This window comes from Sphaeramia orbicularis, chromosome 7 (assembly GCF_902148855.1).
Source record: "Sphaeramia orbicularis chromosome 7, fSphaOr1.1, whole genome shotgun sequence".
NCBI classification, from domain to species: domain Eukaryota; kingdom Metazoa; phylum Chordata; class Actinopteri; order Kurtiformes; family Apogonidae; genus Sphaeramia; species Sphaeramia orbicularis.
The window spans coordinates 54,651,971-54,671,367 of NC_043963.1; the positions used below are offsets into that span (position 1 = coordinate 54,651,971).

Genomic DNA, 19,397 nt, shown 5'->3' on the forward strand with positions numbered 1-19,397 from the left:
AAAGGGTCTAAAACTAGGGCCCAGAACCAGCTGATCCAAGGCTCCAAAACTAGGGCCCAGAACCAGCTGATCCAAAGGCTCCAAAACTAGGACCAGAACCAGCTGATCCAAAGGCTCCAAAACTAGGGCCCAGAACCAGCTGATCCAAAGGCTCCAAAACTAGGCCCAGAACCAGCTGATCCAAAGGCTCCAAAACTAGGGCCCAGAACCAGCTGATCCAAAGGGTCCAAAACTAGGGCCCAGAACCAGCTGATCCAAAGGCTCCAAAACTAGGGCCCAGAACCAGCTGATCCAAAGGGTCCAAAACTAGGGCCCAGAACCAGCTGATCCAAAGGTCATTTCCAGTCGAGTGTGGACTGACCCCAGTGAATATATGCATGATCTACTGGGACTGAGCAGATTTACTGAGTCTAGTTCAGATCCAGTCCTTTATCCAACACAGATACTACTGCTGTGGACCAGCAGGGACTTTTTTCTTGCAATATTATGGCTTTATTGTCAGAATATGAGGACTTTAATCTCATAAACGAATGACATTTTTGTTAAATTATGAAGGTTTTTTTTTTTTTTTTATAACTACGATTTTATTCTCATAACATTGTGATTCTTTTTGTATTCAACTTTATTCTCATAAAATTACAGGTTTTATCTCCATATTTTATGACTTTATTCTGGTAGTGACTTGTATTTTTATGTTCTTCTGTGGTCCTAATACTCCGTCGTAGCTTTATTCTCCAGTTCCCCGTATTTGTAAAACTAGGTTGGCCTCAGTTTCAGTTAGTTTACTAATCATGTAGGAGCACAAGGTTCACAATCACAAAATGAAGACAAAAAACATGAAAGATCTGATCATGAAACTAAGAGCTGCACTAAGAAGGAACGTTAGCCAAAACAATAGGTCATTTCAGGTCTGATTGGAGCCAAAAATACAGCATCAGTGAATGTTAGCTGACACCAAACAGGATCCACAGATCTAGGTTTGGTTTCCTGGATTTGTGGATCCATCTCCTTCTCTTTTCTTTGTCTTTCGGTGTCTGTAAAACGATAGCTCCCACTGCTTTAAGAACCTGTTCATACAATCCATGGCACAACAGCTCTGCCCCATTTTTTATTAAATATTGTTCTTCAGTTTAGGCAGGATTGAAGCCAACGCTGTCACTCATCTCCCTCTTTCTGCCACTTAGTGGGCGGAACTGCTGTGACGTCACATGCAGACCCTGTATAAAGCACATTTACAAAAGGAACTAACTGGAATGGGATTAGTAAGTACTCATATTGGTACTTGGTATCAGCAAGTACTCAAATGTAAGTACTTGTACTTGTACTCAGTTTGGAAAAAAGTGGTATTGGTGCATCCCTAGTTTGAACTGTCAATATTAGTTATATTTCTGTTGTGCAGTAAAGCTCTGTATCTCCTCCTGGCATGATGCAGACTGATTTGTGTGATCACACCCTCAGTTTTTGTTGAGTACCACCATTTTTTACTACGGTCTTCTGCTTTATCCAACAGCTCGGTCCAGGATTCGTACAGATCACAGAGGGGTGCCTTCCTCTCACCCAGTCCTCTGCATGCTAGGAAGTGACACTAATTGCAACAACACTGCTTCTATATGTTGGCTTTTCACCAAGACTTGTAAGCCTGGGCTGTTGTGGTGCTTGTCCCAGCAGTGATAAGATACAGCCCAGCTCATTCTGGCACAAATGCACCTACGCCAGGCGGGGGGGTGTAGGGGGAATGGAGGCCATTTTTAGAAATACAGGGGGCGTACAAGGGAACCATGGTCTGGTGCGAAAAAGCCTCGTGTGTTCCTGTTCATGTTTCTCTCTCTCTCCTGCTGTTGCTAATGCTTTTTAGCTGAGTGAGCTGTGGAGGCTTTGCAGTTGTCACGACTGATTTCAATATTGTGGGTTTTAATGTGTGAAGAAGCAGCAGGTTTTACACACAGCACACACTGAGGAGAGGAGAAACTGGAGATGTGGTACAGGTACAGAGAACAAGGACTAGGACACATTTCCAGGTTCAGCGCATGAGACTTAGGAGGATTTAGGAAAAATACAGAAATGGAGGATAATATTCAAAACACCAAGGTTATTATCATTAACGAAAACGAACGAAATGATGAAAACTAAAACTGTAAAAACATTTTCGTTAACTGAAATAAATAAAAACTCAAATTAAAAGAAAAAAAAAAAACATAACTGAAACTGTATAGTGTGCTTACAAAACTAACTAAAACGTATAAACATTATGTATAAAATTCCCTTATTTTTCGTCTTTGTCAATGTTGGCATAGGATACAATACGTGAACATTTCATCTCAGATCAGCGGTATAACAAAGGTGTAGAAGTCAGGAGGCCAACGGTGAAAGGATGGAAAGTTTCAGTTTCATTTTCATGTAAGTGACGTTGTGTATGGATCACACCCCCACCTACATGACCCCCTCCAACCTGCTATAGGGGATTAATACATCGTACTGTACATATGTTTGTGTCTGTGCTCAGTCAGAGCCGCCCTAACCCCACCCCCAAATAAAGGGTCCAGGGTAACCTCACTTATTTCTTTGAATAGGATGGAAGATAAAATATATGAAAAAAGTGAAACTAATACTAAAACTAAACTAAACTAAAACTAGAAAAGCCCTTGGAGACTGCAGACCTCCGCCAAGGCAGATCAGTGGGCCCCCGTGGCCCCCCCACCCCCTACCCCCGATCACCACCAAAATTTAATCATTTGTTCCTTGTGCCAGTATCAACATTTCCTGAAATTTTCATCCAAATCCATCCATAACTTTTTGAGTTATTTTGCACACAGACAAACAGACAAACAAGTGCCAACAAAAACATAACCTCCTTGGCGGAGGAAAGTAAACATTAAGAAAAAACGACAACTAATAAAAACTAGCAAACCTGCTCTAAAAACTAATTAAAACTAAATGAATTAGAGAAAAGAAGTCAAAACTAAATAAAACTAAACTATAATGAAAAATCCAAAACTATTAGAACTCAGCACAACACTCATGTTTTCAGGAGTGTATAGATGCAGAACCTGTAAAAGCTGTTTTCTGTCCACAGAGGGAGCAGGTCCACTCTGTGGTTGGGCTGCTTTATCACCACAGTTATTCAGAATGGACTTCCCCTTCCACTGAACTTCTTCTGTTTTATAGTGAGTGACAGACAGCCTTAAAGGAGTGATATTTAGCTTTTTTGAAATAGAATTCTTCCTTTTCCCTCATTTCCCTGTGGTCTCCATAAACTGTAAATGCTCTGCTTGGCTCTGAATTCTTCATTCATTCAACTCCACAGGTCCATCTTCAACCCTATTTCTGAGGAATGACACCAGAAAGGTGGTTTGGAGCGCTGGCCCTTTAAATGCACATGAAGCCCCGCCCCCTCCAGGTTGTTGGCTGTGCTGCTCTGCCCATGAATAATTATTCACTATCCATATTTTGATGTTTGCCAATGATGTTGATACAGTCTCTTGCATGGGATGTTTTATTTAGAAAGCTGAACACATCATTTGCTCTGCAGTATCTGATATGCCCAGAGGCTTGTGCAAAGTGGATGCAATCAGCTCCCATTTGTTTAGGGGCTAAATGTGCTTCCAAAAACTCCCAGAATTTCACTTCTGCATCAAATGTCCAGATGATGCAGTATGTAAAGCGGGCAAAATAAACTAATAGCACCCCCTATGGTATATTATGGAGCCCCTTTAATGACGTGTGAGAAAATAAAGTGTGGCCATGAATTAATAATGCATGGCTACGCATTAGTAACTCTTGTTGCCACAAGTTACTTATCTTGTGGCCACGTATTAGAACTCGTGGCCACGAGTTACTGCTGATACGTGACCACAAGACAAGTCACCTACAAGACTGCTGTGTAGAGTAGCACACCAGTTTGATACCCTTACAAACATGGAACCCCTCAGTTTGATTTCATTTTATTTTCACCTTGGTATTGTGGTATCAGATATCAGTATTTTAATCAAAGTATTAGAAACCAGTATTTTAATTAAAAGTATTCATTTTATATTCAAAAGTATTCATTTGCATGCCAGAAGTTACATTTCAGTGTAATGTGATGGTTGTAACAGAGTAGTTGACTTTTTTCCTGGGAGACCCACAAAAGAACGAACATGTGTAGCTATCGAAAGAACACGTGAATTTATGGAAAGTTACAAAATGGGGCGGGCAGAAAGAATATGTGAACTCACGGAAAGTTTTTGAAAATGTGGTGTACAAAAGAAGTACACGTGAGTGGAAATTTTTGAACATTCTGGGAAGAACTTAACTTTTTCTGGGAAAAAGTTACATACGTATTTATTAGTGCTGGGCAGCGATTAAAATTTGTAATGCAATTAATCATATGGATTTCTGCGATTAATCACAATTAATCGCATAGTTATATGGGGGGGTTGCCTGCATCAACAGCGTGTATTTCCTTTCAGTGATATTTCAGACTGAAGTACTCCAGTGATAAAAATAATTGCACACGTCAGTGCTTCCAAACACCAGTGTGGCCAATAATGAAAGACAGGAAATAAAGGACCCACCTGCAGTTCAGGAAGTAGTGGGGCTGTGCATAGAGCCCACTGTCTCAGCCAACCAAAAGACCTTTGCAATGAAACGTTGGTCAAATCATGACTTTTAGTGGAACCGTGGTTTCCAACCTTGCATGAGGGTATGATGAATTATGATGTTCTGTATATTTTGAAAATCAAATATCATGAGATTTCACCTTGACATACCATGTTTGGTGGGCAAAGTCAAGTAAACAACGAAGATTTTTTAAATTGACGCAGAGTCCAATTCACCAATAATATAATATGGCTCACTCCTGTCTCCCAAGTGGGTGTGGTTAGAAAGGTTGAAAAACTAACTAAGGCCTTTTTTTCTTGTCCTGTATGTCTTGTTGTTTGTTGTTTTAAAGTTATATTCACTCCAGACATTGGAATGAATAAGACTGGATCTTCTGATAAACTCCTAAAGGGGTGGGAGACTGGAGAAATCACACGACGCTTAAACTGAACATCATTTTCTAGGGAACTGTCTTGAGTCTTTGGTGCAGCCTAACACAAACACCCTCTTTGGACTCCTACCCTACTTTCAAGTCCATGTTGTTGATTTGAATACACGATTTTGACCTATTTTTGTCCACTTTCAGTACCCAGTACCCAAGCAAGATCACATTTAGTCAGTCGGTCTGAAGACCAATGCAATTACATACTCTAAAATACTGATTTTACAGTGAATACTGATGTTTTACCATGAAGCAGGAGGTTGTATCATGAAATCTATATATTATCAAATGTTTCCCAAACTTTTCATATTTGATAATTGGCCAGGCCTTAACCTCCTCAGACCCAGGAAATGTCAGCAAAGTACAAGTTTTTTGTTGTTGTTTTATTAAATAAATGCCTATATTGGAAACATCATGATGCAACAGTTTTTCAGATGAAGTTTTTAAAATTTTATGGAATGTGCTTTCTGGTGGACAGTTTTCTTTTCTTTTTTTTTTGTATAAAGTTGTGAAACTCTTGTCCACAAATGTGGACAGAAAACCCATAGCTGGGTCTGAGGAGGTTAAGACATCCTTGTGTCTGCAATAAAACCCCCTAAACCAGGTTTGTTAAACTAATTTTAGTTCAGGGGCCACATTCAGCCCAATTTGAACTCAAGTGGGCCAGACCAGTAAAGTAAGAGCAAAATAGCCTATAAATAATGACAACTCCTAATTTTCTCCTTGTTTTTGTGCAAATAACATTAAATTATTAAACTGTTTACATTCGCAAACTATATAAGAAAACAATGTGAAAAACCTGAAAACACTCAAATTTCTTTAGAAAAATAAGTGCAATTTTAAAAATATCATATCAATACCTTATCATTTATACATGTGCATTACAGATCAGGTCTACAAGGTACAAAACATTTAGTAACAGGGAGAATATCGTTAAAATTGCACTTCATTTTCTTTAGATATTTCAGGTTGTTTGTGTCGTTCAGGTTATTCACATTTTATTGTTAAATGATAGTGTGTTAATGTAAATTTTTAATAATTCAATAGTTTTTTGTTGCACTAAAAGAGAAAAATTTGGAGTTGTCATTATCTATCCGCATAATGTAATTTTATTCACATTCAACCAAGAAAAGAGTCATTATTTCTAGGTTATTATGATATTATTTTATTTGAGATCACAGTTGGTCTGTATGTGGCCCCTGAACTAAAAAAAAAAGGGTTCACCTTTGATTGTTCATATCTTCAGTGTAATTTTTGCACTTTGCAAATTTATTCCACAGACTGGATTGGAACCTTTGGTGGGCCAGTTTTAGCCCACGGGCTTAATGTTTGACACTCCTGCCCTAAAACTAAGGCAAAGCACCACCTGTTGTAGAGATGAATCAATCACAGCATTTGAGACAAAACTCATCCCTACAAACATTGTCTTTGTTGGTTATTATTTGTTGTACTTGCATGACAGATTGTATTTGGGAAGCACATGGTATTAGAGGTATTCTGTGTATTTGTTTGATGGTTAGATGATAGGTTTGTTTAATTGGTTTTATCTGTACTTTGTTTTGCATTAGTTTGTTAATCTTGTTTGTATTTGCAAACCAAAATGTGCTTGTTAGTGAATCACAGGAGGGCATTTGGAAAAACAGGTTTTGTTGCTGGCAGGACATTAGCTCCCATATCTGTTCCACATACTGCACAGGAGATGGTTGACAAAGAGACAAGTTTATCCTTTAACCCATAAAGACCCAGTGCCACTTTTTTGACAGTTTGTAAATTAATTTTCCTCTATATTTACCCTTTCTTAAGTGATTATCACTGTTTATTGTATATTATCTTGTTTATTTTGGCATTTCTTCAGTAAAAAATCTAATATTTTTCTATATTTAATTTACTGATCATGTAGATGTTCATAAAATCTCAGAGTAATTTCAAAGGTTATTATATCAGAAACAGAGAAAACTGAAGATAAGGTGACTTTTTCAGCAAAATTGATCATTAACTGAGCGTAAACCCAGTGTGTCCATCCACTGTCATTGATCTAACTCCATGGGTTTTACTGGTGAATTCAATGTTGGAGAAGATGACAGTGTTTCCACGGTAATTACGGAGCCTCTGAACGTCCAAATGGGTCACATCTGATGACCATGAAAAGATGAATAACTGTATTTTACACCAATTATCTAAACCCCCTTTACACAAGGGTGGTGACTGAGAGATCGTTAAATGATGAAAAAATGGCCAGATCTCTCAACGATCTTTTAATGAGCACCAAGCGATCACCATGATCTCTCAGTGATCTTTCAGTGGTCCTCCACGGTCATCACGGTCTCCGAAAAGTTTGACTCGGTCCAAACCAATCTCTTAACAATCGTCAAGGGAAGCGATCTCTCAACGAACGCTCAAGGCACGTTGAAGGAGCCCTCAACAATCTCATCAATCTCCCAGCAATCTCTCAACAATCTTCAACGAATGCTAATTTTTTTCCACCCTGCAGGTAGAGATGGTTAAGAGATCATTGACGGAATGGGTACAACTATCTCAATGACCCCCCCGCCTGATCCGACTGACCAGACAGTTTAAAGTAGAGGGCCACAGGCACAACGAACACACAAGGATCTCCCAAAAACATTTACACAGAAACAGCTTTTTCGAGGCTTAGGAGATCAATTGAGAGATCGGGCCAATTTTTGATCGCTCAATGGTCACAAAGCAATCTCCGTGAAAAGGGGCCCTTACATGTATTGATAGGATTAGTGGATCAACAGCTATTAAACATTTTAGATGAGTAGATGGTTAGATAGTTACTAAATGTAATATACTTCAGTTTTCCTAATCTGTTTTCTGTTATTTACATTATTAGGACTCCAAACAGATGTTACTATATCATTAAGGAAGCAAAGGTAATATGTTATGTTGTATAAATGTGAGAGGGGGTGGGATTTAATAAGTTTTCTTCTTCCCACTCCTTTTTGAGCAGAACATATTGAATTTATTTTGTTATTGCTAGTGTACATGGCAATTGCTATTTTGTCTTGATCACCTTTGTTACCTCCGCCAGGGGGTATTGTGATCACTTTGCTTTGTGTGTTTGTTTGTTAGTAACTTTAGGGGAAAACTCTTCCAACCATCTTTCCCAAATCTTCCCCACAGATAGGCCTAGGCCCTGGGACCAACCCATTAAATTTTGGTCCCAGTAGGCCAAAGTTCAAGGTCACAGCAAGGTCACAAAATCTATAATTTTCCATCTGTCATCACTGAGCATTTTCCAAAATTCATCAAAAATTCAAAACGACTCCGATTAGCCTACAATTTGCTCCACCTGTAGCTTAGAACAATATCTTGTATCTGGCACAAAATTGTCCACATCCACTGTGGAATGTGGACTCTGTGGACATTTACATTTAACACTGAAAATCCCATTTACCACACATTTAAAATTAGAACTCAACAAAAATGTTGATTGGAATTGAATATAATTTGACATACACATGACTGGTACCAAGCTTCAACTTTTTCTGCTGTATGGAACAACCTGGAAACTGTTGAATTTAAAAAGAAATAGTCGATCCACACACGCACACTGTTCGGGGTGCTTGGTGGAGGTTTGCGTTCTCTGGACACTTATTACTGTATTTACTCTGCCATTAGTTCCTTGTACACAAAAGATGTTTGATTTTTTTGTTCTGCTCAAAACAAATAAATGGATGAATGATGATGGATGATGGTTTTGAATGACAGCGGATGTTTGGGTCTTTATGGGTTAAAGTTACTCTTACATTTAATTTCCAAATCCTCCAACTGATGCCAATAGAGGCAGAAAACCTGCAGCAGTGATAACGTTTAGTATGAAGCATTGTAATGCAAGTGTGAATGTGGGAGTTAGAAAGTGATGGACTAGAAGGTGATATGTTTAGACAAGTGGTCCTGCACAAAGGCTCCAGAATAGCACCAGTAGTTTCTCACTGACCCTGTTGTAGCCTGGGAGACTATTCGCTCAGGCAGGCAGAAAGAAGAGCGACCAGAAAACCACATCGCAGGGAGCTGATGGGAAAGTGTACACAGCGAGTGGACCTGGAGAACAATGCCACTGTGCCTGGCCTGTGGGCTGCTGGCAAAGCTGAGAGAGAGAGAGAGCGCGAGTGGAGATAGAAGAGACGTACACTGACTCACTGCACCCAGTCTCATAAGAGGAGCTGTGAGCGTGGTGATCCAAGCTGGCATCCATATGTGGGAGGACAGGCTCGGCTTTCACGTCCACTCCATCGTCTTTTTAAAATGACAAGAAGTGGTTGTATTGCATTCCTAAGTGGTAATACACCAGCAGATGTTACTGTGCGATAATTGAAGCCGTTCCACCTACAGCGAGATCAGAAGAGCTTTAACTTGTGCTGCTGTAAACATTTGTTGCTCTGGTCTTGTTACAATACGAATAGGGGTGAAACGATTCCTTGAGTTATTCGAGTACCTCGATTACAAAAATGATCGAAGAATTTTCTCTGCCCCGAGGAATCGTTATTTAATTGTAAAGCTCAAAGCATGGCATTTCACATAGACTACTTAATGGGGCACAACGCGCTTACCTCACTCACGCAAAGGAAGATGACGGAGGATGCGGTAGTGTTTCGATGAAGCAGCGGAAAGATGGAAGAGGCGAGTGAATACAACAATGATGACAAAAGACAAAAAAAAAAAAACACAATAAAAAAGACAGAAAAATGTCGGAAGTGTGGAAGCATGTCAGACTGATTCCATTATTTCATTAATCTTCTTCGCCCGGTCTGGAGCACAGGGCCTCGGTGAAACGATCTCCATCTCCTGCGGTCACAAGCAGTCTTCTTTGCCTCTTGCCATGAGGTGTTGGCGTGGGTTAGATCTTTTGTGACACCTCTTCTCCAAGACAATCGTGGCCTTCCTCTTTCTCTTTTCCCCTGGGGGGTTCCAGTCAAGCACTTTTCTGGTGATGGATGTATGTGGCTTTCGGAAAGTGTGACCTGTCCATCGCCACTTCTTTCTCCTTCTTGTAGTCTCAGCTGGCTCTTGACTTGTTCTCTCCAGCAAGGCCTGATTGCTGATCTTGTTTGGCCACCAAATCCCTAAGATGTATTGTAATCTTGAGTTGGCAAATGTCTGAGCTTTTTGATGTTCATCTTTGAGAGACCCCAAGTTTTGCATCCGTACAGGAGAATAGACTTGACGTTTGTTTCAAAGATCTGAAGTTGGTTCTTATAGCGATGTTTTTTGCCCTCCACACTGGCTTTAGCTGTGAGAATGCAGCTTTGGCTTTCCCTTGCGCCCCTCTATATCCTTAGATGTTCCTCCGTCATTGCTGATGACACTCCCAAGGTAAGTGAAATCCTTCACTGTCTCCAGCTCTGTTCCTCCGCATCACAAGGGTCTGGCCTTCCCGACTGTTTACCCGTATCTCTTTTGTTTTAGTTGCACTGATTGACAGACCCACTCGACCTGACTTATGTTCCAATTTCTGTGTCTTCTCCCTCATCTGGCTGATGCTTTGGTTCAGGAGGACGAGGTCGTCTAGGTGAAACGATTCCTCGAGTTATTCTAGTACCTCGATTACAAAAAATTTATCAAGGAATTTTCTCTGCCTCGAGGAATCACTTATTTAATTGAAAAAGCTCAAAGCACGGCATTTTTGCACAGACTACTTAATGGGGCACAACACGCTTACGTCACTCATGCAAAGGAAGATGATGGAGGACGTGGAAGTGTTCGGATGAAGCAGCGGGAAGGTGGAAGAGATGAGTGAATACAACAATGATGATGAAAGACAAAAAAAAAACACAATAAAAAAGACAGAAAATGTCGTTAGTGTGGAAGCATTTCAGACTGACAGCAGGTAAACACTGTGTCATGTATCCACTGTAACACGGCCTTTCCATAAAACAACAGCACATCTGTGATGGAGCATCTGCTCATCAGACCCCCAGAATTGGAGTGGAGGACCCCAGATAAGACAAAATGAATTTAGCGTAAATCAATGAGATTAACGTTAATGTACCTTACTACATACCGCTAGCCCTGCGGAGGGCTAGCTTTGTGTTCATTATGGAACTGTCGCATGTGTGGAGAGTTTAGTACGATTGTGACAAGCACAGATTTATGCAGCAAGCCGTGCACTCGGGATTTGCATGGTTAATTTCCCAAAGCACGGACGAAATGGTGCATGGTTGGTGAAAGTTTTCTCTGACCTTGTCACGGTTGAATTATGGCAAAATCCAACTACTTTTTGCAAAAATGAAGCAAATCATCAATTAACTGGACGTGTGTGTGTGTGTGTCCGGGGGGGGGGGGGGGGGGGGTGGGTTATAGGTTTATGAGACAGACAGATGGGGGGGGGGGGGGCATTGCCTTGATTCTCCTGAATGTAGCAGAAATGTGTCAAACTGTTCATGCATGGACTCGTTCAAAAGTTCTTTCCTCTTTTCTGCCACAGCACAGTCCTGTTTGTCTAAACTGTAAATTCTGAAACTTACAGCTGCCAAAGTTCAGTTGCACAACAAAAAGGCAATGGTTATGCCTTTCTTTTATTTATTAATGCCTTATATTTTGGATACTTACAAGAAATATTAAGTTGAAAGTAATTACATTTTATTTATTTTATTTGTGTTTTCTTTATTTTTATTTGTATTTGCAATTGTCTCTGGAAATGTTTCTAGTCAAGAAAATACATTTTGTTGTATATGCACAATATGAATGTAACAAATAAAACTGTTAATTACCAAAAAAAAAAAAAAGGAAACCAATTGGTCCTTCATTATTAAGTGAAATACCCTATTTCCTCTTGTGTATTTATAATTGCTCTTTAACCAAGCAAAAATAAGTTTTATCCGATTACTCGATTAATCGAAGGAATTTTTGTAGAATTCTCCAATACTAAAATACTCGATAGCTGCAGCCCTAAATATGAATAAGAATTATATCTCTGAACACAAAATGCGATACACAGGTATTGAAACCAAACCTGATTCAACAGTGTTACACTTGATTTGAAATCAAGCGGCTACTGCAACCATAAAATAGGTGAGGTATTTAGGAGTTTAATGCTGAAATACTTTTAAAGCACTTGGGGGTACCTGTAGGGTATTGTGCTAAGCATGACAGTGGGTACGGTTACATGATGTTTTTAAATCCGATTTATTTTTCCAGAAGAAATTAATCCGGAACTAAAGTACTTTCTCCTCTGCTTCCATGGAAATTTAAACCCGAAATAAAGGTTTACATGAGAAATGTTTATTAGGTTCTGGCAGCCCTTCTGTTAGCTTAGCTTTAGCCCTTCTGTTAGCTTAGCTTAGCCCTTCTGTTAGCTTAGCTTAGCATAGTCATTGCATTTCCTTGGTCACACGTAGCCATTTTTTTAAAGGTGATTGTCGTCTTTTGCTCAGTGATTTTGTCAAATCCGATTCTCTCTAATTATTCTTCAGATCTGCGACTTACTGCACTCATACAATCTGTGGACTGTTGTGTTGACGGAAGGTGGAAAAGTCTTTTTGTCGAGGGATGCATGCGCTAAACTAGCTTTGCTTTAGCGTTTAGCTTTGCATTAGTTTTTTATTTGCCCAGATTTTCTTCCTGCAGTAAGTCACATGACCAGTGATCTGAGCCTCAGTTTGTGATCATATTGACCCCAGCGGACTAAAGGAATGATTAGGGAGAACTGAACTGACCCAATCACTCCTAAAATACTACAAATCACCATCTAAATGCCTGGCTACGTCTGAGCAGAGGAATGAAGCCATTATGCTAAGCTGCTAAGCTAACGTTAGGGCTGCAGTTCAAAAACTGTTTGTCCCACTTGTGGAACTCATTAGTTCAGGACAAATGAATGAATCCAAAGCCAGTTTGAACTGTTCCTTCAGGGTTTTCCAGGCTGGTAGATCCCATCAGAATATTCCACTGGAACGCTTTGGGGAAAGACTAGACTGCAGTGCAGATTCTTCCACCAGCGCAGAAATGTGTGCGTCATCGCCACAGGACAAGACACTGAGCATGTGCAGAATGGAAGGAATAAAGTCCAAACGGAATAAGGCTTTACATGTCCAGGAAGAATTAGAGTGCAGTTAAAAGATGATTAAACCAGTGACTTTAATCAGGTTTAAATTTAATCTGAACTTTTCTTTTTCAACTGGAATAAGGTGTTTACATGGACATCTGAAATAGGATCCAACCTTTAATCAGATTAAACCAGGAAGAAAAGTTGTCATGGAAATGCATGGAGTGTGGCCTGTACCCTGGTTCCACTGGTTTGGACTTGTTGACACTGAAGAACTCATGTCCAATTTTCCTTAAAAACCCTGACATTCACTCTGAAGTACCTGATGCCTTTCACCTCACATTTACAGTGACAACCTCAATGTTACAGTTTAACACCAGCTACCATTAGCTTATATCAGCGTATCGTTAGCCTCAGAGCATAATTGCCCGAGTCATATTTTTTTACAACATAGCCAATGATGCAAAATGAAGGAGAAGTATGAGGAGAGTAAAGTTACTCAGATCTTACAATTTGGCCAAAAACCTCATAATAATTATGCTATGAGGCTAACGATGATGACTGTCTCTTCTCATTTTCCTTGTTTTCTCCTCCTTAACACATAAAGACCCAAACATCCACCACTGACCAAAACCATCTACTGATCTAAACTAGGGATGTACGATATTGGAAAAAACTGACATTGCGATTTTTTAACCCTGCGATATATATTGCGATATGAAATTCCAAGGCACTATCGACACAGAAGACATGTTTTAATATCATTGTTCTTGTAGCCGAAATAATTCCAGATAACTGATGTTATTAAACATCATTAATGTCCAGGTAAAGTAATAATATGTACTCAACAGTATAAATGTGTGTTGTTTGTACTTTGTCGTCAGTTGTAAATGTCCTACCTGATGGAGATGAAATCTTTGAGTCGAGCAGAGACTGTCAGAAGCTTGCAGTGGTTCGTGACATAGCTGATGTTGGTCAGGATGATTTTCTTCTTGTACGTTTTCCCCACTTCAAAGTCCTGGAACAGACAGATTTAAAAGCACATCACAAAGCAAAAGGCAACAACCATGGCTTTAAATAATATACATTTAAAGGTGTGATTTTCAAAGTATTGGTTTGTAAAGATGTTTTCGAGGGATACAAGCACGAATGATTTTTGATGTACTGATTGGTATCCTAAAAATGATTTTGATTTGAATGTAGGCGAGGCGTATATAAGCATTTAGCTCAGTGTTTTTCAACCTTGGAGTCGGGACCCCATGCCTGGAATTCAAATGGGGTCGCCTGAAATTTCTAGTAATTGGTAAAAATAAATAAATAAATAAAAAATTACTAATAAAATATATGTTGAGTTGACAGAGACAATCACAATACATAACAGACATGACAAACTCTGAAGCTGAAACTGAAGCACTGTGGTACTGTTTATATTTCAAATGTTCACTGTGGCCAGTATGTATTTATTGATTCAAAATTCCTTAATTGTTCAGTAATTCATTGCAGCCTTGTAAATCACAGCTGGACTGACTGTACCTATCCTGACCAAGGAAAATAAAATTCTCCCTTTGTGCAGTAATCTACACCTGGATTTACTTCCTCCATCCATACTAATATACAGGGTGTCCCATAAGTCTCATACATAGGAGACATAATACATTCCATACATATATGGTTCTAACATGTATTTCTTTATATTTCTTCTTTATAGTTCTTCAGCAGTGGAGGACACACATTGAAATGTGTTCCCGACAAAATGGCAGTCATATAGAGCATATTATATAAATAAAGGTGGTTTATGTCAAGAAACGTTTATTTTTCCTATGTATGGAGACTTATGGGACACCCTGTACATTATATAGACTAAATGTCATCTAAAATTAACGTTTATTTGCAACATTGCAAACTATTATGGGATCAAAAACAAATTAATTTTAATAAAAAAAAGTTTGTTTTTAATGTCTGAGGTCGACAAAATTTGTGATGCTAAAATGGGTTCATGAACCAAAAAAGGTTGGGAACCACTGATTTAGCTAAACCTGTTCAGTCTCAACAGAATTCACACTCAGTTGACTTAAAATCAACCTCATTGCTTGTATGTTCTGTATTATGGAAGATGACTGAATAAACTTAAACCTAAAACTAAATTAAGTCAGTGCAGTAGTATCTAGGGCTGTAAGAAAATATTGGTTCTGCAATATATAGCGATATTTCATTTCACAATACTTTATTGATATTAAAAAGTATTGTATCTATATTTTTAGGTATTTAATCAAATGCAGATATTTTAGAGGTTCATTTTTTCTTCTTCTTCTTCTTCTTCTTCTTATTATTATTAAACACTCTTTTATTAAATAATGTTCGTTCCTTTGTTGGGATTGAACTAAAATCCTGTTCTGATGTTAGTTGAGAACTAATAGAATCTGAACATTTGAACAGGATCTGAAACTGGAATGTCTGTAAAACAGAATTTCAGTTTGAACACAGGAACATTTTGTGATAGAACATTAGATCCTGTTGGGATCAAATAAAAATGTGTTTAGTATTTGTGCAGATTTATGGTGTAATTCAATACTTCAAGGAAATAATCATTTAAAAAAAGAAACAAACGAAAATTGCCTTTTTAACAGTATCGTGATATATCACATTGTGATCCTAGTGTTGTGATTTGTATCGTATCGACAGATTCTTGCCGATACACATCCATACACACAGTAGTATCTTATCTTTTCTTACTGCCTACTACTGGACATTGGTATTGAAATCTGTAAAATGCATGCACAATGTATTATGTGATACTATATGATATAATAACTCCAACCATACATTTGGCACTACAGCACTGCAAACTGGCAAACTTACGCCGCCGACTAAAGAGTGACTAACAGCTGATTTCAGACACGTTACTGGGGAGCATTAGGATTACTGTGGCTAAACCAGGGGTGTCAAACATGCGTCCTGGTGCCAAAACCGGCCCACCAAAGGTTCCAGTCTGGCCTGCGGGATGAATTTACAAAGCGCAAAAATTACACTTAAGATATTAACAATCAAGGATGTCGAACCTCGTTTAATTGAGGTTCCACAAACAGAACAATGTGATCACAACTAAAATAATAGCATAATAACCTATAAATAAGGACTCCAAATGTTCTTAGTTTCATGTGAAAAACATAATATTACATTACACCTATAAATAATGAACCCCAAATTTTTCTCTTAGTTTTAGTGTAAAAATTTACATTAAATTATGAAAATATTAACATTTACAAACTATCCTTTAACAATAAAATGTGAAAAACCTGAACTTTTGAAAGTGACATTTTAACATTTTTCTTCCTGTTATTAAATATTTTGTGCCTTTGTAGATCCAGTCTGTAATAGGCATGTATAAATGGTAAGTGGAGGTGTAATATTGTTAAAATGGCATTTATTTTTCCTCAAGAAATTTCAGTTTTTCAGATTATTCACATCATTTTGTTTGGATAGTTTGTAAATGTACATATTTCATCATTGAATTTTGATTGCAGTAAAACAAACAGAACAATCTGGAGTCATCATTATTTACAGGTTGTTATGCTACTGTTTTTACTGGTCCGGTCCACTGGAGATCAATTTGGACTTAACGTGGCCCCTGAACTGAACTGAGTTGGACACCCCTGGGCTAAACCTTTTCTGCCGATGAGTATTTCTATGGGTAGTGTTTTCACTTAGAGGTGTACTAAAGTTGTACCTTAAAGAGGATGATCTCTGGCTTGCTGATGAATGGAGGCCCTTTCAGCTCTTTTTGACAGCCTTTTTTAGCAGATACGTTGAGCTTTCCACCGGTCATCGTAGGTCCCTCCTGCTTGACATCAGTCTGCGTCAACACAGGTTTCTGCCGTAACACAGAGAGAAAGTCCAACATGCTGCGTCATTAGGAAGATACTGTATGACTTTGACTCTTCTTCTATGTCACGCTTTGAAGTTAGTATGCTGTTAGCTGATCAGTTAGGCTACGTTCAGACAGCAGGTCTTAACCCTTTCATGCATGAATTATGAGAGCCTTAATCAAGTCCTGAGTATTTTATTCCTCTTTAGGTACGAAAAAAAGTGAGTGAAATGTTTTTATGAACCTATTTATCATGGAGTTACAAAAATGTCCACTAGGCTGAACACCATTCGTTTAATTTTTGAAGCAAAGAAACATGTATTTACTGTCATACTGTGTGAAAACTATAAAATATTTTTTTAAATGCTGCTAATTTGATCTTTTCTCACATTTTAACATACTATAATACTAGCTACTACTCAGATAATATGCAAAAAAAAAAAAAACAAACTTTTGTTTTAAAAGAAACCGTTCATTAGTCTAATTGATTTACACTTAAACATGTCAGTGCAGATCAGGTTTATCAAGAACAGGAAAGTTACAGTAATGATATGAATGTCAGTGTATGGGATGGTGTATAAGTGTCCACTGTGTTGGCTGATATGGAACTAAAACATCAAAATCCATGAATATACAAGAGAACAGCTGGAGAAGAACTGTCCACTGGAGTGACCACTGGAGTGACCACTGGAGTGACCACTGTGCATGAAAGGGTTAATGCACAATTCAGATTTTTGGTGAAATCCGATTTTATGGTGCTTGTTCATATTCCACATTAAATGCGACTTCTATCAGTTTTGAGTCTGAACTGAATGTGAGCCTGAAGTGACCCACATGCACTAAAGAGGTCCTGAAGTGACCCACATGGACTAAAGACGTCCTGATGGAATACAGGACAACATAGACATACACTGTGTTTATGGAAGTAATATGTTTTCCCCACCGCTCCTCCTCCTGGGACGCAGGATTTTGATGTTTGTTGCATTTCAATGATGTAATGGTCGGATAAATGCGACCTGGCCGTTCAGACTGAAGTCACATTGCAAAATATCAGATATCTATTGGATTTAGGACCACATATGACAGTGGTCTGGGTCAGATTTAGGACCACATATGACAGTGGTCTGGGTCAGATTTAGGACCACATATGACAGTGGTCTGGGTCAGATTTAGGACCACATATGAAAGTGGTCTGGGTCGGATTTAGGACCACATATGAAGTGGTCCGGGTCGGATTTAGGACCACATATGAAAGTGGTCCGGGTCGATTAGGACCACATATGAAAGTGGTCCGGGTCAGATTTAGGACCACATATGAAAGTGGTCGGGTCAGATTTAGGACCACATATGAAAGTGGTCCGGGTCAGATTAGGACCACATATGAAAGTGGTCTGGTCAGATTGGTGCTGTTCAAACTGTCTTTAACAGATCAGATACAGGTCACATATGGATAAAAAAAAATCGATTTGGGACACATTTACCTGCAGTCTGAACGCAGCCTAAGTCCCAAGTCTTTAAACAAGGCTAATACCAGGAAATACACTTCATGTCCTGAGCGTAGATGTAAATATGGACTTTGTATCATTAAAAGTCTAAGATCATTTAATAGTCCTCTGTTGTCCTGACACATAAGCAAACTTGCCTGTGGAGCAACATTTAGCTTCATTTGTGTTCATCGCAACCTGAGTAGAAGTTAGATTTCGTGACGAGGTTTTATTCTTCATTTGTCCTTGAAACAACTACTCAACCTTTGGTCCAAAGGACCAACCAGGGGAATATTCCAGCACATCCTGAAACCACAACTTCGGCTAAAATGTGCTCAGAGGTCTTCTGTGTGTCTGTGTTCATATTAAATCAGTCTCAGTGAATCCAAAGGAACTCTGTGTTGGTAAATGACAGTTGTTCAAATGGACAGGATTTCAGTTCTGTTCAACATGTTGATGCTCATATGAACTATGTTTTCAGCTCCAAAATGAAACCATTTCAGCACAATTAATGCTATATTTTCATGTCACAAATGGGACAAGTTCTATTTGAACTGAACTGAGCTGAAAAACAAATCTTCTCTTCTTTTGGATTCCCCCAGTTTTTCTTCCCAGATTCTCTCCTCCATATCATGTTTTATTTGTACAGGTTCAATCTGGAGTATGGTGCTGATCCATCCTGCTTCTGTCCACCATACATACATGAAGAATGGCACACAGCACTGTGTACATCAACACTTTTACAATAAGGAAGCATTTTTGTACAGAAAGAACAATTCTAGATTGTTCTTTCCTCTTTAGTCTGATGCCTAAACTATCCAATAAATAATAGTGCTCCTAGTTTTTGCACAGGGATCATTAGTGTAAACGCTGACATGGCTGCAGAGCATCAGTATGATGGGATCCACAACAACCATGTCACATCCGTCCACTGACACATTTAGTGTTTTTGTGTCAGCTGGGATTGTTTAGATCCACAATACCAACATTTATGAAGAAGAGCACATTTAGCAATAGGAA

General features: G+C 38.8%; 1 protein-coding gene across 1 annotated transcript in view; it reads right to left on the minus strand.

Annotated features, from left to right (window-relative positions):
• Positions 1–16,929, minus strand: part of LOC115422496 (cilia- and flagella-associated protein 74-like) — a 180,189-nt gene extending 163,260 nt beyond the window's left edge. Inside the window, exons 1-2 of the mRNA XM_030138843.1 lie at positions 16,756–16,929; positions 13,928–14,046 (exon numbers count right to left, since the gene is read on the minus strand). Coding sequence (XP_029994703.1) covers positions 13,928–14,046; positions 16,756–16,929 — 293 coding nt within the window. The remainder of the gene's footprint in view (positions 1–13,927; positions 14,047–16,755) is intronic.
• Between the last annotated feature and the right edge of the window lie 2,468 nt (positions 16,930–19,397).